The sequence below is a fragment of the Jaculus jaculus genome, chromosome 2 (assembly GCF_020740685.1).
Source record: "Jaculus jaculus isolate mJacJac1 chromosome 2, mJacJac1.mat.Y.cur, whole genome shotgun sequence".
Lineage (NCBI taxonomy): Eukaryota > Metazoa > Chordata > Mammalia > Rodentia > Dipodidae > Jaculus > Jaculus jaculus.
The window spans coordinates 3522830-3544863 of record NC_059103.1 but is presented as its reverse complement, the minus strand read 5'-3'; the positions used below and the strand labels follow the sequence as shown (position 1 = coordinate 3544863).

General features: G+C 49.8%; 1 protein-coding gene across 1 annotated transcript in view; it reads left to right on the top strand.

The window, feature by feature from the left end:
- The window catches only part of Tnrc18 (trinucleotide repeat containing 18), a 109736-nt gene that overhangs the window by 74572 nt on the left and 13130 nt on the right, over positions 1-22034 (top strand). The window contains 3 exon segments of the mRNA XM_045143406.1: positions 163-438; positions 4994-5251; positions 18970-19394. Of these exon segments, the coding sequence (XP_044999341.1) occupies positions 163-438; positions 4994-5251; positions 18970-19394 (959 nt within the window).

Here is a 22034-nt window from a genome sequence, read left to right as displayed (position 1 = left end):
CAGGGCCCGATGTGTGCTAACCCCAGGCCTGTGGGCATTTGGCTGTTGGTTCTAGCACCTCTTGGCATGTTCTCAGAGTTACTGACACATGGAATAAAGATACCAGCACCTCCCCCCCCACGCCCCATCACTCACCTGTGTCAAAACCTACTTTGACTGCAGATACGGACTCAGAGGAAGATGCAGACTTCGTGAAAGATGAGTGGTCTGCCCAGGGCCCCTGCAGCTCCAAACTGACCTCATCCCTCCTGTGTAGCATGGTGGCCAAGAGCAGCAAGCCAACCACAGGCCCCAAACTGACCAAGAGGGGCCTGGCGGGCCCCCGGACTCTGAAAGCCAAGGTGGCCGCCAGCAGGAAGCAGCCCTTCTGTTTGCTGCTTCAAGAGGCAGAGACCCGTGCCTCCTTCAGCGACTCTTCGGAGGATTCCTTTGATCAAGGTTACTAGCTGCACACACAAAACACCTTCCATGTTTTAGAGCGAGAGTGAGTGGGAGAGAGCGAGCGAGCGAGCGAGAGTGCGTGCACACAGCGGAGATGGCTGCACACACGCAGCCGTCTTAGTTCTTGGCAGCATAGCCTGCCCATATCCGCCTATTTTTGTTTTTGTTTTTATTTGTACTGTACCATCGTGATAAACACCACTGGCTAGCTCTTCCAGAGCTCTTACCACGGACTGGTTTTTGGTCTCCGCTTTCCTCTACCCTCTTCCCTCTACCTCCCCCTAGCCCATCCCCGGGGTCCCATGCCTCCCCTGCCCCCGCAGACCCCAGGCCTGGTTGGTCGGGGCTCTTCTCTTTTGGCATGGGCCCCGCCGGAGGAGGCTGTGTCCGAGGAGCATTTTGTAAATGGACTTCTGTTGTGTGGGCGTGTGACTTGCTGTTTGTACCGCGATTTTGGTAATACCAAGCTTTATTAAACATACCGAGTTCATTTTTAACTAAACCGTGTGCCTTGTTTCTCTTGCTGTGTCCTTACTAGACGTCAGGTTGCCGCTTCCCTTCCTTTGTTCCTTCCCCCCTTCCTCTCTCCCCCCTCCCTCCCTCCCCAGAAGGCCTAGACAAGGGTGGACCACTGCTTTTCTCTGTTATTCAAATATCCCTGGTAGCTTTGCCATCCATCCCATTTTCAGGTGTACGGTCAGCTGCTCTCACCCCAGCATCATCTGTTTGTTTGTTTTCTTTTTAATTTTTTTAAAGCTGCTTGTCTGTGTTTTATTTTCTTTAAGCTTTGCTATTACTCAAAAAAAAAAAAATTGCCAACACTTGTCTTCTAACATATTTCTGCCTTGAAGGGCATGTAGGCAGTGAAGGTCAAAGCCATTGGCCATCTGTGAATTTGGTGGACGCATTGACTTTGTGTGATGGACAGAACGCAGTCCTTTGGGGAACATGCTGGCCTGTGAGTCCTGGGCCTGGTTTTGGCCTTAGCAACTCAGCCAGGGTCCATCTCACCTCCCATTGGCTCCCACTTCTCCAACACCAGAATCGTACAAGCCTGCAGTTGGACACGTCTGAGCCCTCAGGCCCTTCAGTCAGAAATATTCCAGGAAGGAAAGTGGGAATGCTGCTCTATCCCCATTCCAGGCTCTGCTTCTTGGTGGGCTCTTTGTAGGGCCAGGGCGTGGGCATTTCCCCAGATGAGTAGCAAACTCGTGGATATTACCTTGTTCCCTGAGTGAGAAAGGCTCTGGGTGGAAGGGAGGGTGGGGGGGGGTTCAGAGTGCACCTGGGCGTGACCTTGCTCAAGCCCCTGGGACCACAACACTGTCCTCATTTTCTAGCTTTGTTCTTCATTTCCTTGGGGTGGGGGAGTCTCCTCCCTTACCACAGCTGCCTTCCAAATTGGCAGAGGTGGATTTTGGGTGACCAAGACATGGCACACAGGAAACCTTTGTGCTCAAGCTTTCCTGGACTACTGCCACGTCTGAGCCGACAGAACCTGGGCCATGAAGAGAGGCCACCAGCCTCCTGTCACAGACCCTCCCCACCTGGGCCTTCTGTGGCCATGTCTGGTCATCTCCTTTTCCCCTGACCAGGGGTGGGTTCTTCTCCCCCTCCCTACATGCCCTTAAAACCACGGTCCCATCCCCATGTTTTTGAGCTCTCCTGTCCCAGCATAGACCCCACAGAGAAGCAAGTAATTCCCAGGCCTCCTAGGAAGGAGCCCTGGGACTGGACACAACAGTGCTAAGGGACAAGCCCAAATAGGGGAGTTTGGAGGTGTGAAGGGCGGGGCTGGAACCCCCCCACCCCACCCCCACCCCTGCCCCACGCGCCAAATACAAAGCAGTTCTCTGGTGAGGTCTCTGAAAAGGGATATTTGGGTAACAGGGCTTGCCTACCCCTTTGGTACTAAAACACTTAATTGGCTTGGCTTTTCTAGTGTGTCTGCTTTCTCCTCCCAGCAGCTTGACCATCCCTTCACCCTTGACCCCTACCCATGATGCTTTGAGTGTCTGTTTCGGTCTCTCGCATTTGCTCTCACGCTGCACTTGGACGCAAAGCGAAGGCTGGGAGTAGGGCAGACGGCGTAGCGGGTCACTGAGCTTGAGTCCGAGCCGGGCTCGTTGCTCCGTAGGTAGGCAAAACCCCCTTTTCCTTTCTGTCCTCCGTTCACCTCCCCCCTTGGGGTCTGTCCCCACCGGGTATGGCAGCAATCGGGTTTTGGGAAGCCTTAACGTTGGCAGTGGCCAGCCCCCTGTCCTGAGCCAACATACGTATTTTTATATATACATACTTATATAAGGGTGTTTTTCTCTTCTTGTTTTGTTTTTTTTTTGGGGGGGGGTTTGTTTTTGCATTTTCTTGGGTATCTTTGCTGGCACTTTTCTTCTCTGTCCTTGGCAGGCTCTGTGGACACAGGTGTAGGTAATTCCAGAAACTTTTGCTTGTGAGAGGACCACAGGAGGCCCCGGGACAACCAGTTTCCTCTTGGCAGATGGCACTCATTCTGGGCTTGTGCCCTCTCAATGCCCTGCTCTGTGATACTGGCCTGCTTGGCTTTCCACAACAACCCTCTGAAGTCCAGATCAGGCACTCATGCCTCTCCATTGATGATGACTGCCTGAGAATCCTGGAAAGCATGTTCTGGAATTATTATAAGTCTGCACACCTGAACAGCCAGGACAGAGGGGATTTTTAGGAGGGGGACATTCCCAGCCCTCATTCCAGCCAATCACCCTTCCCTCTGCCCATCCTGCCCAAATTGGCCAACCCCAGGGAGGCCTGATGTTGGGGTTACCCAGGCGCTGTCGAAAAAGTCTGCCTACACTTAGCCTGCTTTGCCGCTGTGGCCCACTGGGGCGGAGACAGAGCCATGTGACGTCGCAATGTGAATGATCGCAAGTGCATACTACCTGCCTGCTCCTGCCTGCCCCGCTGGCCCCCAGCTGTTTCATCCATCGCTCTGGGAGCGCCTCCTGCCTTACAACCCAACTTTCTCTCTCTCTCTCTCTCTCTCTCTTCCTCTTTCTACCCCCTGTTGCAGATTCCTTAGCTCCTCCCGCTTCCCCTTCCAACCAAGCAAAAACCCAGGCTTATTCTCATAGCTTGGTGGACAGTTGGAACTCTGCCCTTAGTGGCACCCCTGGGCTGCCACTTGCAGCCACTAGCTTATTTAAAACCAAGGAGTGCCTTAGGGCTTTGGCAGGAGAACGTGTTCTTGGCCACCTATCTTCCCTTGTCCAACCCACCATCCAGGATGTATGCGTGTCCTCTAAAATTTTTTGCTAGACACAGCAGCTGTCCAGTCCCTGTCTGTGCCCCACCCTTGGCCAGTGGCTTCCAGTGCTGTGGCCTGTGATGGAGGAGAATGGCCTTTGGTACCCCTCTCCCCTCAGCAGCTCCTTTGGGCCAGCGGGGCCATCTCCCTTGGAAGGGAAGAAGTGAGTCTTTACCTCAAGAGGGTCTCACTTTCTAGGAGAGAATTTGGTCATATGCAGGGAACGATGTCCTGTTTGCCCTGCCAACCTTGCCATCCAGCCTGCTAGGGGCTGCCAGTCCTTGAGCCAGCTGGGCCAATCGCTGGGACGAAGGGAAGACTCAGCCTGGGTTTCTTTATTGGCCTGAGCGGTTGGTCTTGGGCGCCTTCTCTCCCTGCTGCAGGGTAAGCTGGCCATCTACCCCTGGGGCCGTCTGTGAGCTCAGATCCATGGGTGGCTTACAGTGTCCCCCCTTTGAGTCACAGATGACTTTCCTCTGTGACACACAGTGACCTGACTCTACATCTTTTCTGCTGAAACAGGATCACTGTACAGCCCAGGCTGGTCTTGAACTCCTGATAGCTCCTGTGTGCCACAACACCTTGCCTGCTACCTGGAACCCTATACGGACCCTCCCCTTAGCTAGGCCAGTGAGCAGGAGGTTTCTCTCGTGCTATGAGATTACCCAGCATGGAGAGCCAGAGCTCTGGGTTTAAACCATGGAGGGGTGGGGGGGTTCTACCTATTCTGAAGAAACCAAACCCCACCTTCTCCTGCTAATAGCCTCCAGGCTTCCAGTCGGCCACACTGCCATAGGCCCCTTGCCCAGCTCCCCTGGCCGCCAGCCTGATCCCCTGTCCGACCCCCTCCTCTGCCTTGCATTCCTTCTTTCCTGCCTCCTCCCTCAGCCTCCATGTCTATGTCGGGGCGTGTGTGTGTGTGCGTGAGGCCGTGATGAGCGCTGTCTCCTGTCCTTGTCTGTCTGTCCCCTGCCCACAGCACAGGTGCATGTTGGTGCTGTCTTCCCAGAAGCCCACCCTGACACCCAGAGTCACCAGAGTCACCCCTAGCCCGGGCTGTCCTTGTGGGCTGCTTGGTGAAGGGCCTCCAGGCTGTGGCGGGAGGGGCTATGGGCCAGTGCTGAGAACACCCCAGCCGCCCTTGGTGTGAGGACAGAGGGTGAGGCTGGGAGCCAGATCTGTGCTCTGGCCAGGGTGGGCGGCGGGGAGTCGTGGGGGGCAGTGTGTACCCAGGCCAGGGCTCTGACTTGCCCCTTGTTTTCTGCATGCTAGATGAGAGCTCGGAGGAGGATGACGAGGAGGAGGAAGAGCTGGAGGAGGAGGAGGAGGAGGAGGAGGCCAGAGGCAGCTATAGGCTGGGTGCCCGAGAACGGGCCCTGTCACCAGGCCTGGAGGAGAGCGGCCTGGGGCTGCTGGCCCGCTTCGCCGCCAGCGCCCTCCCGAGCCCCACCGCGGGGCCGTCGCTGTCAGTGGTGCAGCTGGAGGCCAAGCAGAAGGCCCGCAAGAAGGAGGAGCGGCAGAGCTTGATGGGTAAGTGTCGGTGCCTAGGGCGCTGCAGGGAAGTGGGGTCTGTGGGCCTCGTCCACAGATGAGGAAACCCAGGCGAGGAGCTGGATAGAGATAGCGCTTGCCGTTTGAGTGAACCCTGCCCTGAGCAGAACGGTGCTGGTGACAGGGCCAGTGATGTCCCCTAGGAGCGGTCCCTGTGGCTGCATGAGTAGCCTCCTGGACCTGGAGAGATATCAGCGAGTAAGGTCTGAGGACTCGTGTTTGATGCCCAGAATGCTGGGCATAGTGGCATGTTCTTAAGATCCTAGCACTGGGGAGGTGGAGAAAGGCGAATGCCGGGGATTTGCTGGCCAGCTAACTAGTCCAGCCTACTTGGTGAGCTCTAGAGGGCCAATGAGCGAGGCTGTCTCAAAAAGCAGCTGGAAGCTGGGCATGGTGGTGTCGCACGCCTTCAATCCCAGCACTTGGGAGGCAGAGGTAGGAGGATCACAGTGAGTTCGAGGCCACCCTGAGGCTACATAGTTAATTCCAGGTCACTCTGAACCAGAGTGAGACCCTACCTCGAGAAACAAAACAAAACAAAACACACAGTAAAAGCAGCTGGAGAGATGGGTCAGGGACTAAGGTGCTTGGCTGTAAAGCCCAATGACCTGGGTTCGGTTCCAAGTACCTACGTAAAGGCAGGTGCACAAGGTGGCACATGCATCCGAAGTCCATTTGCAGTGGCTACAGGCCCTGGTGCGCCCATTGTTTTTGTCTGTCTCTCTTCTCTCTCTGCTCACAAATAAATAAAAATTAAGGGCTTGGAGATGGCTTAGCTTTTTAAGGTGCTTGCCTGCCAAGCCTAAGGACCCAGTTTCAATTCCCTAGTACCCACGTGTTGCAGTCCGGTTCTCATTGCTGGTAGAAATCACCCAACCAACAATAGCTTCTGGGAAAAAGAGATTTATTTTGGCTTACAAGCTTGAGGGGAAGCTCCACGATGGCAGGGGAAAACGATGGCATGAGCAGAGGCTGGACATCACCCCCTGGCCAACATAAGGTGGGCTGCAGCAACAGGAGGATGTTCCAAACACTGGCATGGGGAAACTGGCTATAAAGCCCATAAGCTGGCCCCCAACAATACACTCCCTCCAGGAAGCATAATTCCCAAATATCCATTAGCTGGGAACCTAGAATTCAGAACACATAAGTTTATGGGGGACACCTGAATCAAACCACCACACCATGTAAGCCAGGTGCGCAAGGTGGTGCATGATTCTGGAGTTTGTTTGCAGTGGCTGGAGGCCCTGGCATGCCAATTCTCTGTCTGCGCATCTCTCAAATAAACAAATACATACATACATACATACATAAATAATTTTTTTTAAAGGTGGATAAGGGCTGGGGAGATGGCTTAGCATTTAAAGGCACTTGTTTGCAAAGCCTGCTGACATGGATTTGATTCTCCAGTACCCACATAAAGTCAGATGCACAGAGTGATGCATGGGTGTGGGGTAAGAGGCCCTGCTGCACCCATTCTCTTTTTCAAATAAATAAGTAAATAAATAAGTAAATAAGTAAATAAAAATATTTGTAAACAAAGCTGGGTGTGGTGGGGCATGCTTTAATCCTGGCACTCACTTGGCAGAGGTAAGAGGATCGCTGTGAGTTCCAGGTCAGCTTGGACTAGATCAAGACCTTACCTGGTGTGGGGTGTGGGGGGGATGTAAACAAACAAAAGGTTGGATGGTGTCCAAGGACTGACGCCCAAGGTTGGCTTCTAGCATCCACATACAGTGTACATACGTGCACCTCTGCACACACACAAAATCACGGCCCTGTGCTTGGCACCTTAGGAGATTCAGGGACCATTTTGAGGATCAGAGCCCACTCCAGACCCTTGAGAGATGGAGCTGCTGGCGAAGGGCCCTGAGTGTGGGGGTCCCCGAGGGATGAGGAAAGGAGGGCACAATGGGTCTACACTGCAGGGGTCTGGTCAGCGAGAACAGTGAGGCAGAGGGGCCAAGGGGTCGGAAGGCACAGACTTACCTCCTCTGTGTCCCAGTAGACTGCTTGAGGTCATGACATTAACTCTCGGCTCACTTCGGTCCAGTGTCTCCATCTGTTTATAATCAAGAGTCAGGGTGCCACGCCTCCGATGACCCCCAGCTGTCCTTTCCCCAGCCGTAAGCATATAGGGGTTGCCACCCCTTCTGGCAAGGCCTGTTCCCTGTAGGTTCCTCAGGCTGTTCTCAGCATACGGATCAAAGCCCTGTGCCAGCATGTGCCACCTCCTGGAGCCCGCTTCTGGCTCCTGCCCTTCACTCTGTCTTCCTCCAACCCCCACTTACATTTTCTCCCCTTCAGCCCTGTCCCAGGCTTTAAACATGTCTTCCTCCCCTCCAGGACCACCTTCTCCTCTGTGGCGAGTGCACATAGCTGCAGGCCTTCCCCGTTGCCCTCGTTCTTTTGTCAGCCAGTGAGCATCTCATCCTCCCCAGTCTTCACCCTTGTCTGTAAATTTACCACCAATTCTTTTTTTAAGGAAAGGGATCTCTTACACACAATTCTATTTTTTATTTTTGTTTATTTATTCGAGAGAGAGAGAGAGGGAGAGAGAGAGAGAGAAAACAGGCAGGTAGAGAGAGAGAGAGAGAGAATGGGCATGCCAGGGCTTCCAGCCATTGCAAATGAACTCCAGTTGCATGTGCCCCCTTGTGCATCTGACTTACATGGGTCTTGGGGAATCGAACCTGGGTCCTTTGGCTTTGCAGACAAGTGCCTTAACTGCTCAGCATTTCTCCAACCCCCACCAATTCTTCTAGTATCTTGAGACTTGTAAAATTATTCCTGCTGCCCCAAGATAGTGGTTTTCTCCCCACTCGGAATGTCGGGGCACATATTTCATCGTATTTCCTTATTATCCTTTTAATGTCTGTAGGGTCTGTAGTGCTGTATCCATATTCATTGCTGATACAAACCATGTCTTCTCTTGTGCAATCTGGCAAGAACATACATACTCATGTTTACTTTAAAAATTGTTATTATTAATTTGTTTGAGAGAGAGAGAAAGAGTCAGAGAGAGAGAGAAAGAGAGAGATAGAATGGGTGCACCAGGGCTTCCAGCCACTGCAAACACACTCCAGGTGCATGTGCCCCCTTGTGCATCTGGCTTATGTTGGTCCTGGAGAATTAAACCAGGATTCTTTGGCTTTGCAGACAAATGCTTTAACCTCTAAGCCATCTCTCCAGCTCCTCATTTTTACTTTAAATTTTTTTAAACTTTTAATTGACAACTTCCATGCATATGTTCATGTATTATTATTATTATTTTGGTTTCTTGAGGTAGGGTTTTGCTGTAGTCCAGGCAGACCTAGAGAGTAGCCTAGAACTCACAGTGATCCTCCTATCTCAGTGCTGGCATTAAAGGCGTGTGTCACCACACCCAGCTGGAAGTCCCTATGTAGCCTCATGAGTTGTAACCAAACTTATGGCAATCCTCCTACCTCTACCTCCCGAGAGCTAGGTTTGGAGGCATGCACCACCACACCTGGCTAACACAAGATACCATGATCATCCCCTCCCACTACCCTTTATCCCCCAACCCCTCAAATTACCCCTCCACTGAATCTCTTCTTTTCAACTTTTTGTGTGTGTGTTTAGTTTTGTTTTTGAGGTAGGATATTGCTCTAGCCCAGGCTGACCTGGAACTCAGTAGCCCTAGTTTGGGCTGAAATTCATGGTGATCCTACTGCCTCACCCACACCTGTTCAGTGCCATCATTTTTTCCTCTGCCATCGTGCAGGTCTTGCGTAGGTAGTGTTAGCCACTATGAGCTCCTGAATATTGAGGCTGCCTTATGTGTGGAAGACGGCACTGTAAGCGCTCCTCTCCTTATCTTGGCTCTTACATTCTTTCTGCCACTTCTTCCACAATGGCCCTGAGCCTTGGAAGATGTTATAGAAATGTCTCAGTGCTGAATGCTGGCTGCACTGTCACTTCTCAGCACTATAGTGACTGAAAAAAAGTGCTGGGCATGGTGGTGCATGCCTTTAATCCCAGTACTCAGGAGGCAGAAGTAAGAGGATTGTTGTGAGTTCGATGCCACCCTGAGACTACATAGTGAATTTTAGGAATATATATATATATATATATATATATATATATATATATATATATATATATATATATATATATATATGCACACAGGAGAGAAAATAGACATGCCAGGGCCTCCTAGCTACTGCAAACGAACTCCAGATGTATGTGGCACCTTGTGCATCTGGCTTTACATGGGTACTGGGGAACTGAAATGGGGAATTGGACCTTGGTCCTTTGGTTTTGCCAGCAAGTGCCTTAACCATTAAGCCACCTCTCTACTCCTATAGTGACGTTTTGAGTTACCCTAGTGGTGACCACCATCTGAAAAGAGAGGCTTCTCTGTAGCCAAAAGTGAGAGTTGCATTAATGCATGGGCATAAACATAAGTATTTAGAGGGCATGTTAGTGGACATAATATATGTATTTAATCAGGCAACAGTGGTTTCCCCCTAGGCTCATGACCTCCTCAGCCATAGGATTTTGATTAGGTTTTCAGTACCAGGCATTAATTCCCTCCAGTGGAGCTGCCCTCAAACCCAAACCGAGAGCAGCTGGTTTCCCCCGTAACACATGTGCCGCCATTGCAGCAGTCGGTACTTTTGGCCCAGCTGGCCAGCTGTAAAGCTCGCAGGGTCCACCGCTGATGAACACCACCGATGACTCTTCTCTTGCAACAGGCTACATAGATCTTCCCAGCATCCTGACAGCCAGGGAATAGGGAAGGAGCTTCCAGCGCAGCTCTAGCTTGATTTCTCAGTGAGCCGCAGCCTTACCGTGTGGTGGACAGCAGTAGGGTCTCACCACCTAGTTCTGGTGGGGCAACCAAGAGCTTTGGCCATAATATCCTGTAATGTTTTGGGGGTGCCAGGGACTCCCTTGGCTCAGAACTTGCTGGAAGGTATCCTGCCCCTGGCACTGAGATTTTCTATGACATCCGGTTCATTTTTACTGATTTTTGTGCTTTGGTTATTTTGTTGCCTGTTTTCTTCGGGTAGAATTTGAAGCCACTTCTGGTCACCACACCCAGCATATCTTACACATTTTGATGTGTTGCCCTCTTTTCATTATTATTCAGTAAACATTCTAGTTTCTCTTATTGTTTCTACTTGAGTGCAGTGAAGATTCAGAAAGGGATTATTGTTCAAATGCGTGAGGGAAATTGCTTGGCTATTTTATTAATCTCTAATTGAATTGCTTGTGGTTGGAGAACAAACACTGATTTCAAGTTTTTAAATTTGAAGCTATATATAGTGCTTCCTAGTAAGTGAATTGTGCACACTTCTCGTGTTCTCTGACACCGTTGGTCACTGTTCTCCATCGCCGTCAGTCCCCAGCGCGTGGCTTATGTCTGCTCTTTTCGTGGTGTAGGTCCATCGTTTGTTAGACAGTGTTCACTTCTCCAACGACGACTCGAGTTCTTGCTTCTTTCTTTTGTGTTCTTTCAGCTTTTACTTTATGAATCTATAGCTCTGTTCTTGGGTACCTACGTTTTTGTTTGTTTGTTTTTTCAAGGTAGAGTCTCATTTTAGCCCAGGCTGACCTGGAATTCACTATGTATTTTCAAGGTGGCCTTGAACTCATGGCAATCCTGCTACCTCTGCCTCCCAAGTGCTGGGATTAAAGGTGTGCACCACCACGCCTGGCACATACATGGTTTTGATTGGTAACCTTTCTCTCGAGCTTCATTATTGTGAAGTGTTTCTTCCTAAAAAAATGTATTTTTTATTTATTTGAGGGCTGGAGAGATGGCTTAGTAGTTAAGGCACTTGCCTGCAAAGCCAGAGGACCCAGGTTCAATTCCTCAAGACACACATAAGCCAGATATGCAAGGTGGTACACGCGTCTGGAGTTCATTTGCAGTGGCTGGAGGCCCTGGTGTGCACCCTCTCTCTCTCTCACTCTCTCAAATCAATAAATAAAAACAAAAATTAAAAATATGTGTGTGTGTGTATGTATATATATATATATATATACATATACATACACACACACACACATATACATACATACATACATACGTACATAATATGCATATACATATATTTTTTTAATTTTTTTTGGTTCATTTTTTATTTATTTATTTGAGAGCGACAGACATAGAGAGAAAGACACATAGAGGGAAAGAGAGAGAATGGGCGCGCCAGGGCTTCCAGCCACTGCAAACGAACTCCAGACACGTGCGCTCCCTTGTGCATCTGGCTAACGTGGGACCTGGGGAACCGAGCCTTGAACCAGGGTCCTTAGGCTTCACAGGCAAGCACTTAACCGCTAAGCCATCTCTCCAGCCCTACATTTTTTTTTGAGAGAGTGAGTATGGGCATGCCAGGGTCTCTTGCCTCTGTAAAAGAATTCCAAGACAAGGGAGATGGCTTAGCAGTTAAGGCGCTTGCCTATGAAGCCTAAAGACCCATGTTTGACTGTCCAGATCCCATGTAAGCCGGATGCACAAAGATGAGGCAAGCTCAAGGTTGCACATGCCCACTAGGTGGTGCAAGTGTCTGGAGTTCCACTGCAGTGGCTGAGGCCTTGGCCCACCAAACACCTCTCTCTGTCTCTAAATAATAATAAAAAAGAACTCTAGACAAATGGACCACATTGTGCACCTTGCCTTATGTGGGTATTGGAGAGTTGAACTCGGGCTGGCAGGCTTTGTATGTAAGCACCTTTAACCATTGAGCCGTCGCCCCAGCCCTTGTTTCCTTTTATCTCTGGGTAATACACCTTGTTTCAAAGTCGGTTTTACCTAGTGCTAACTACATAGTCACTCCAGCTTTTGTCTGCTTGCTGTGTGAGTGTGGCATATCTTTTTCTACCCGTTCATTCCCATTTTATCTTTATGTTTAGCACAAATGTCGTATAGATAGCTTATAATTGAGTTAAGTCCTTTTTGTAATTTGCCCTATTGTAAGTGTTTGTAATATTTAATGTAATTTTTTTGATTGGGTTTGACTCTTTTGTTTTAAAAATATTAGATTTATTGTGATAAAATTCACATACTGTACTGTCATATGTACATTTTTAGTGTTTAGAAAAATATGTTGCTGGGTGTGATGGCACACGCTTTTAGTCCCAGCACTTGGGAGGCAGAGGTAGGAGGATTGCTGTGAGTTCCAGGCTACTCTGAGGCTATGTAGTATGTCAACCTGAGCTAGAGTGAGACCCTACCTTGAAAAACCAGAAAACCAAAAAGACCACTAAAATGGGGGTTGGAGAGGTGGCTTAGTGGCTAAGGCACTTGCTTTTAAAGCCCAAGGACCCATGTTCAACTCTCTAAGTCCCATTTAGCCAGACATACAAAGGTGAGGCAAGCACAAGGTTGTACATGCCCACTAGGTGGCACAGGTGCCCTGACATGCCAGTTTTCTATCTCTCCTTTCTCTTCCTCTCTCTCTCTCACTCTCTTTCTCTAAAATAAAAATAAACCGCCGGGCGTGGTGGCGCACGCCTTTAATCCCAGCACTTGGGAGGCAGAGGTAGGAGGATTGCCATGAGTTCAAGGCCACCCTGAGATGACAGAGTTAATTCCAGGTCAGCCTGGACCAGAGTGAGACCCTACCTCGAAAAACCAAAAAAAAAAAAAAATAAATAAATAAATAAATAATAAAATAAAAATAAACCACTAAAATGGGGCTGGAGAGATAGCTCATCAGTTAAGGCACTTGCTTGCAAAACCTGCCTTTCTAGGTTCAATTCCCCAGTGCCCACATAAAGCCAGATGCACAAAATGGTACATGCATCCAGAGTTCATTTGCAGTGGTAAGAGGCCTTGGCATACCATACTCACTCTCTCTCTCTCCCTTCACAAATTTATAAGTTAATTTTGTTGTTTTTTTTGAGGTAGAGTGAGGTAGGGCCTCACTCTAGTCCAAGCTTACTTGGACCTCTGCCTTCCGAGTGCTGGAGTAAAAGGCGTGCACCACCATGCCTGGCTTCCATTTTAGTGTTTTTTAATCACATTGAGTTGTGTAGCACCCATTGCCTCTAACTGCAGTTCATTCTCATCCTTCTAGTAGGAAACCCACACCCATTGTAGTTTCTTCTCATAACCTCCAATGCTTGAGCCCTAACCAACCATTTCTTTAATGTTTTTTTTTTTTGAGGTAGGGTCTCGCTGTAGCCCAGGCTGACTTGGAATCCACTATGTAGTCTCAGGGTGGCCTCGAACTGACGGTGATGCTCCCACCTCTGCCTCCCGAGTTTATACCACCACACCCGCTCTCCTGTCTTTGTGGATTTACTTGTTCTTTTTTTTTTAAAGACAAGTGTTTTTTTTTTTAAATTTAATTAATTAATTTATTTGAGAAAGCAAGAGAGGGAAAGAGGCAGACAGACACAGAGAGAGAATAGGCGCGCCAGGGCCTCCAGACACTTCAAACGAACTCCAGCTGCATGCACCCCCTTGGGCATCTGGCTTACGTGGGTCCTGGGGAATCAAACCCGGGTCCTTTGGCTTTGCAGGCAAATGCCTTAACCACTAAGCCATATCTGCAGCCCGATTTACTTGTTCTTAACATGCCCTGTAAATGCAGTCAAAGTTCATCTCTGTTGTAGCAGGTGGCGGAACTTTACTCCTGCTCATGTCAGAGTGCTTCGTTTTACAGCCCCCTATCGCATCTTACTTGCTGATGAGTTCACAGACATTTTCAAACCTTTTTAAAATTCTTTCGAGGCAGGGTTTCACTATGTAGTCTCAGGGTGGCCTTGAACTCATGGCAATCTTCCTACCTCTGCCTCCCGAGTGCTGAGATTAAAGGTGTGCACCATCATTCCTGGTTTAAAATCTTTGTTTGTGTTGCTTTGAATGTTATTAATTCTTCTAGAATAGAATTTCTGGATGATGTGGTAACTCTTTATCCTTCTGAGGAATTGACAACTTTTTTTTTTTTTTTGGATTGATTAACATGGGTTTTCCATTCTTTGGGTCTTCTGCATTTTCATTGAACAATAGTTTGTAATTTTAATTGCTGGTAGTTTTGCACTTATTTTGTTAAATGACTCATTTATCCTGTTGTGATGTTATTGTAAATGAAATTGTTTTCCTTTTGATAGTTTCTGCTGCTAGGATACAGAAATGTTGAGTTTTATTTACTGGTCTTGTATCCTACAACCATGGTGGACTCAGTTGTTGATTCTGATGTTTTTGTTTTGTTTTATTTTTCTTCAAGGTAGGGAGGGTCTCACGCTAGTCCAGGCTGACATGGAATTCACTCTGTGGTCTCAGGCTGGCCTCAAACTCTTGGTGATCCTCCTATGTCTGTCTCCCCAGTGCTGGGATTAAAGGTGTGCGCCACCACGCCCAGCTTCCTGATGGGTTTTGTGTTTAAATTCTGTAGGAGTTTCTATCCTAGCTCATGCCCTTTGTAGAAGTGGTTTTCCTTTTTTTTTTTTTTTAAAGTTTTTTTATTGTTTATTTATTTGAGAGCAACAGACACAGAGAGAAAGAGGCAGCTAGAGAATAGACATGCCAAGGCCTCCAGCCACTGCAGAGGAAGGAACTCCAGATGTGTGCGCCCCCTTGTGCATCTGGCTAAAGTGGGTCCTGTGGGATCGAGCCTTCACCCAGGATCCTTAGGTTTCACAGGCAAGCACTTAACCACTAACCCATCTTTCCAGCCCAGGTTTTACTTCTTCATCAATTAGATCACAGATAGCTTCACATATAAATATATATATGCATATATTTACCTCTTATTTATTTTTCATATCTAATTCCCCAAGCTGGGCTCTCTAGTAGAAAACTGAATGGAAGCCGTATGAAGAGACATCATTGTAGTTACTTCTAATTATAGCCGGGCAAATTTCTCCTGCTGCTCTGTCGGGTGTAACTCTATCTTGTCTGTCTTCAGCGTCTGTGATGTCCTCAGCGTGGGCTTCCTTCTAGGTGGTGCCCATCCAGTGTCTCGGGCGTGTGCATCTCTGTCATCAGCCACTCTGTCTCCAAGTAATTCTTCCCAGCCAGCTCTGACCATGTGACAGGCTTCTGTTGGTTTTCCTTTCTATTCAGATTAACTTCTCTGCCTCTCTGTCATGTGTGTGGGTGTGCGTAAACCTGTGGAGCCCAGAGATGACGCTGTGTGTCTTCCTCCACCTCTTCCTGTCTTGTTCTTTGAACCCAGAGCTCACAGATTTAGCTTGACTAGCTAGCCAGTGAGCCCCGGGCCTCCTGTCTCCACCTCCCCAGCCCTGGGACTACAGACACATGCCACCACATCTGGCTTTTACATGGCTACTGGGGATCCAAAGCCAGGCCCTTGTTTATGCTTGCATAGCAGATACTTTACCCATTGAGCCATCTCCCAGCACTAAATTAACACTCTTAATTTTACCCATTCAACTTTTAGGTCCCTGTAATGAATTTCATATTTCCAAAATTGTAGCTTTTGACTTTGGAATACCCATTCAGTTCTTTTCAGACATTCTGTTTCTCTGGTGACATTTCCATGCACTGAAAACAGGTTTTATTTTCACTGTAGCCCTGGTTTACTTGGAACTCACAACCCTCCTGTCTTGGCCTCCTGGATATGGGGAGTTGGAGGCATCTGCCACCATACCCAGATGTTTTACTTCCTTGGGAGCAGGTGTGGCATCTGCAGAAAATTCTTTCTTAAAATATTTATATTTACTTTGGGGGGGGGAGGGAGAATGGATGCACCAGGGCTTCTGCTATTGCAAATGAGCTCCAGACACATGGTCCACTTGGTGCTTCTGGCTTTATGTGAGTACTGGGGAATTGAACCCAGGCCATCAGGTTTTTGCAAGCGAGCAACTTTAACCACTGAGCCTTTTCCCCAGTCCACGAATGGTTGTGACATCTTCAGAAAGTTCTGTGTGTTAGTTCCAATGTCGATGTCACCTTGGAGTCCAGGATGCTGGGGTGTGTGCTGGGCATGGTGGGTTGGCTGGGCATGGCGAGGGCGCGCCTGCTTCTCTAAGTGGGCAGTGTTTTCTTCCTCTCCACAGAGCTGCTGTGGTAAGGCTTAGGCTCTTCTTTCTTTTCTCTTTTCTTTCCTTTTCTGTCCTTTCCTTTCCTTTTTTTTGAGGTGGCCCGCTGCAGTCCAGGCTGACCCAGAACTCACAGTGGTCCTCCTCCCTCTGCCTCTCTGGTTAAAGGGGCTGAAGATGGGTGACACCACACCCAACCAGTCTTTATTCTTTTGAGGGCGGCTTCTCTCACCCCACTCAGATCAGTTTGCTATTCCTGGGGCTACTTTGTGGGTGCTCTCTGAGTGGGTGACTTGGGGGCATTCATACTTGTGGAACAAATTGAAGTTCCTTCTTTTCTAAAATCATTTTTATTTATTTTCATTTTCATTTATTTATTGGGGGGGAGGGAGAGAGAAGGAGAGAGAGAATGGGCATGCCAGGGTATCCAGCCACTGCGAACGAACTCCAGAGGAACGTGCTACCTTGTGCATCTGGTTTATGTGGATCCTGGGGATAGAAACCAGGGTCCTTTGGCTTTGGAGGCAAGTGCTTTAACCATTAAGCCATCTCTCTAGCCCTCCTGATTTATTTTTACTTTTTTGTTTTTTCTAAGTAGGTTCTGTAGCCCAGTCTGGCCTGGAACTCTAGTTCCAGGCTGGCCTTGGACTCCCCAAGTGCTGGGATTTGAGTGTGCACCACCATGCTGGCTTTACGGATTTTTGAGGTCAGAAATTTATTTATTTTCCATGTGTACCCCACACTTCCAACTACGCCACAGACAAGGGTAGAAATTAAAGGATAGTGCTCTATAGTTACATGCACCCCTCCAAGCAAGCCTGTCCTGTCCATTTCTGTATTTGTTCGACACATCTCTCTCTCTCTCTTTTTTCTTTTTATTGGTTTTTTTCGAGGTAGGGTCTCACTCTTGGTCAGGCTGTTCTGGAACTCACTATGCAGTCTCAGGGTGACCTTGAACTCACAGCAATCCTCCTACCTCTGCCTCCCAAATGCTGGGATTAAAGGCGTGCGCCACCACGCCTGGCTCACACATCTCTTAATTCCAGGCATTCTAGGGGTTTCTGCAAGGGGCTGTCATTAGTTGAGGCCTCATTCCATTAACACCCAAAGCACGAGTCTTAAGCCTGAAAGCTTTGTATGTGTGTGGGTGTGTGGACACACGTGTGCATGCATGTAGAGACCAGAGGCCAACGTTGGGTGTCATTCCTTAGGTACTACCTAGCTTTCTTGAGACAAGGTCTCTCGTGGGCTTAGAAATTACCACGTTTGCTGGACTGGCAGGCTGTGTCCTACCGGCTTGTCTGGCCAGACGTTTGTGCTGTTTTCTTTCTTTCTTTTACTATGTGGGTTCTGGGGATCGAACTCAGGTCCTCGTGCTTGCAAGGCAAGCCCTTGCCAGCCTGAGACACAGCTATTTGTTTGCTCCGTAAGTCTGAGTTTTATGGCCTGAATCCTCATCAGACAGAGTCCCCAGAGCTGCTTCCCTGCACATTGCAGTGGGAGGTCTGTTAACAAGTCCATTAACAAGATCTTTGAGCTCTAAGAGGATGCTTTCCCACCAGGTGGCTGCCGCCTGTCCCTGCTGCTGTGGCTGCCTCCAGGGGACCTTGTCTCCCATGGGAGCTTCAGAAAACAGGCTGCTGCTGGCTGCCCTGGGATCAGTAGTTCTGGGATTGGGGCCTGGTGCCCTAACACTCATGGGCTAGAGATTGCTGGCCCACTCCCGCCTGGACCATCGGTCTGGCAGGTTTGCTGGCCTATAGGATGCACATACCTTTTAGTCCTTGTCCCAGGGGGGAGGGCCACCAAGCCACCACTTAAATGCTTTCCTTGGGTCCTGGCTGCGTGCCAGACATAGGTTGCTGGGCACAAGAGGCCCAAGGAGTGCTCAGGGTTGCCACTTCTTAAGGGCAGTGTGGTCCAGGTGGTCCAAGAAAATAGAAACTCTGTGGATCCCGTGTGGGGAATACTGCCTATGATGGTAGAGGGGCTGTGAATAGAGGGACCCACTGTTGGATTGAGCGGTTCTTGTCACAGTGGTCTAGAGCAAGATGGGCCGTTGCGCTGGAACAGTGGAAACAAGCCTGGGTGTCCGGAAGGGTGACGAATGGGTGGTGTGGGCGGTGTTGGAGAAGAGCCAGTAGCCCTGCGGTCAGATCCTGTGTCCCTGAGCCAAGGAGCTGGTGGGAGACCCAGGGCAGAGGGAAGTGGGCCTCTCTGATGTAGAGAGGTGCTGATCTGGCTGGCATTGGAAGGGGCACCTCTGATGAAGCCCACCCTCTTGGGAAAAGACTGGGAATGGGCTTGGGTGACATGAGGACCCTCCAGCTGAGAAGGGACTCAATCAACCAGGAAGACTTGGGACTTTCCTGCGGATTTTCCCACCTTCTTGGGAGAGGCACCTGCCTCTGTTCTGGGGGTTCCTGTGAGGCAATGTAGGGGCTCAGGTGTGCCCAGGAGCCCTATACATCCAGCAGTGCTCTTGGGATAAGGGCTTAAGACTAGCCACAGGGTAGGGGCTACTTGGGCCCAGGTGTGTCCTTGTTCTCTGGTCCCCAGTTCCCCCCCTGGCAACAGGAGGACAGCTCCCCAGAAGTTTGGATGGGACGGGTTTGTGGCCTTGCTGTTCTGGTGCCCAGTGGGTCTGGGAGAATGGCAAGAGGTGCCACAGAACCCCTGCCCACAGGCCTCTCCCGTCTTCCTCCTGCACCCAGGCACGGAGTTTGAGTACACAGACTCGGAGAGTGAAGTCAAGGTCCGCAAGCAGTCTCCCGCAGGGCTGCTGCGGCCCAAGAAGGGGACCGGGGAGCCCGGCCCATCCCTGGCTGTGCCCACACCTGGTGCCCGGGGCTCTGGACCCACCAGCCCCGACAAAGCCAAGCTGGCCACGGAGAAAGGACGCAAGGCTCGGAAGCTGCGAGGCCCCAAGGAGCCTGGCTTCGAGGCAGGGCCCGAGGCCAGCGACGACGACCTGTGGACGCGGCGCCGCAGCGAGCGCATCTTCCTGCACGACGCCTCGGCCGCGGCCCCCGCGCCCAGCGCAGCGCCGGCCCCCAAGCCCAGCCGCTGCGGCAAGGGCGGGGCGCCCAGCCCGCGCAAGGACGCGGGCCGAGCCCGGGACAGGAAGGAGCCCAGGAAGGTAAGGACCTGGGGTCCCCACCCTTGGGGTGTTGGCTTTGACGCGAGCCGAACATGCATGCAGAGTGCCACCCATGGCAGTCAGGAGGAGCCTGTGGCCGACAGGTCCTCAGCCTCTCTCCTTTATCTTAGAATAACATGTTAAAATGTGAATAAAATACCCGGGGTGCTGAGCCAGTCAGCTTCCCATCAGAATGCTTGCCTGGCTGGTGTTTTGTGATACCAGGGGCAGAGTGCCTGGCTAGCATGCTCCGCACCCTGGGTTCAATCCCCAGTGCTGCATACATTGGGAGTGATGTCACACACCTGTAACCCCAGAGGTAGAGGCAGGGGTGATCAGGAGTTTAAGGTCATCCTCGGCTGCATAGCAAGTGCCAGGCTAGCCTGAGTGATGTGACACTGTCTCAAAAAAAAAAGAAAGAAAAAGAAAAGAAAAGAAAATTATCCATATAGTGAACTTTTTTTTTCTTTTGAGGTAGAGCTTTGCTCTAGCCCAGGCTGACCTGGAATTCACTATGTCCTCTCAGGGTGGCCTGGAACTCATGGCAGTTCTCCTATCTCTGCCTCCTGAGTGCTGGGATTAAAGACGTGCGCCACCATGCCTGGCAAAATGAATGCTCATTTCCTTATTTTTTCTCTCTTTTCCCAGGTAGAGTCTCCCTCTAGTCCAGGCTGACCTGGAGCTCACTCTGTACTCCTAGGCTGGCCTCGAGCTCACAGTGATCCTCCTACTTCTGCCCCTTTGAGTTCTGGGACTAAAGATGTGTGCCACCATGCCTGGCATGACGTTTTAAATTTTTTTTGCTTATTTATTTATTCACTTATTTGAGAGAGGGAGTATAGGTGAAGCAGGGTATTCTGCTACTACAGATGCACTCCAGACACATGGGCCACTGTGTGTGTTTGGTATTATTTGGATACTGGGGAATCGAACCTGGACTGGCAGACTTTACAAATAAGCACCTTTAACCACTGAGCCATGTGATAATTAACTTTTAAACAGAAAAGGTTGCTGGACTCAATGCTGATAATTGCAGCACTCAGGAGGCTGAGGCAGTGCATTATGAGTTTGAGCATGGTCTGGACTATATAGTAAATTAGGAGGACCACCATTTCCAAAAGTTAAAAAAAAATAAAAATTATTTTCCATAGTATTCTGACTCAGCCCCTCTTTCCCCTGAGTCCCTGAGGGAGGACCAGACCCTCATATAACAGTGATAGTGTAGGGAAAACAATAATATTCTACAGAAAATTTTTTTTAAAAACGGGAGAAACTCAGAAATCGGTTGTTTGCTCATGGTGATAGGGAGGACACGGGGCGCACTGGAACAGCTCCCGCAGGCTCTTGGGGTTCTTACTCATCTCCTGCTTTCCTCATGGCCAAAGCCACCTCACGGCCTGAAAAGTACCTTACAGAAAAGCTTCCAGAATAACAAATAGTAGTAATAATAACAAACAAAGGCCAGGCATGTTCTGGCCACCTTCCTGCATATGCAGTCATCCCCTAGTCTGTGTGTGTGTGGGGGGGGGTTCAGTCCCGAGTGTGCCTAGAAATGGGGAGAGCAGTACGCCCTGTGCACAGATGCTGTCACACCTTCCTGCTTGGTGTGACACTCTAGCAACTGGTGACTGACCACGGGCCTGTGTGTGTGTGACATGTTTACACAAAGGGTGATTCGTCCTGGTTAGACGGAGAGGAAGGTGCAGGGTGGTACAAAGTTCACCACAGTTTGGGATTAAAGGTGTGCACCACCACACCTGGCAGAGAGAGAGAGAATGGGTGCACCACGGCTCTAGCCACTGCAAACAGATTCCAAATGCATGTGTCTACTTCATGCTCCTGGCTTTCTGTGGATACTGGGGAATTGAACTCAGATTGTTAGGCTTTATGGGCAAAGGCCTTAACTGCTGAGTCATCTCTCCACCCCTCTTTATAAAAAAGTTTAAGTTTGCATGTGTGTGTGTATGTATGTGCGCCTGCACACGTGCATACTCACTAGGGTCCTTACCTCTGCAAAAAAAAAGTCCATCATGGCTGATAAATTGCACTGTTTGAATGATATAGGCTGCCTGCATGTGCATTGTTGGGGAGTGGTCAAATAATTGCTGTTCCCTCTACACAATGGCACATCTAAGAGATGTTACTTTGCAAAAACAGAGTTATCCCCTGTGTGCACAAGCCATGCTGGAGGAGGAATTTCAAGGTAGAGCTTTGGTGAACCTGTGTTTAACATAACAAAATATAGAGCTGAGGGTGTGGCACAGTGGTAAAGCAACTGCCTAGAATCCCCCAGTGAGGGGCTGGGGGCGTGGCTCAGTGGTAGAGCTCCTGTCTAGAATACCCCAGTGAGGGGCTGGGGCGTGGCTCAGTGGCAGAGCTCCTGCCTAGAATCCCCCAGTGAGGGGCTGGGGATGTGGCTCAGTGGTAGAGCTCCTGCCTAGAATCCCCCAGTGAGGGGCTGGGGTGTAGCTCAGTGGTAGAGCTCCTGCCTAGAATCCCCAGTGGAGGACTGGGGGCGTGGCTCAGTGGTAGAGCTCCTGCCTGGAATCCTCTCCCCTCCTTGAGGGGCTGGGCTGTGGCTCAGTGCTGGAGGGCCTGCCTGGCATGCCCAAGTGCTAGGTTTTATCTCCAACACTGCAT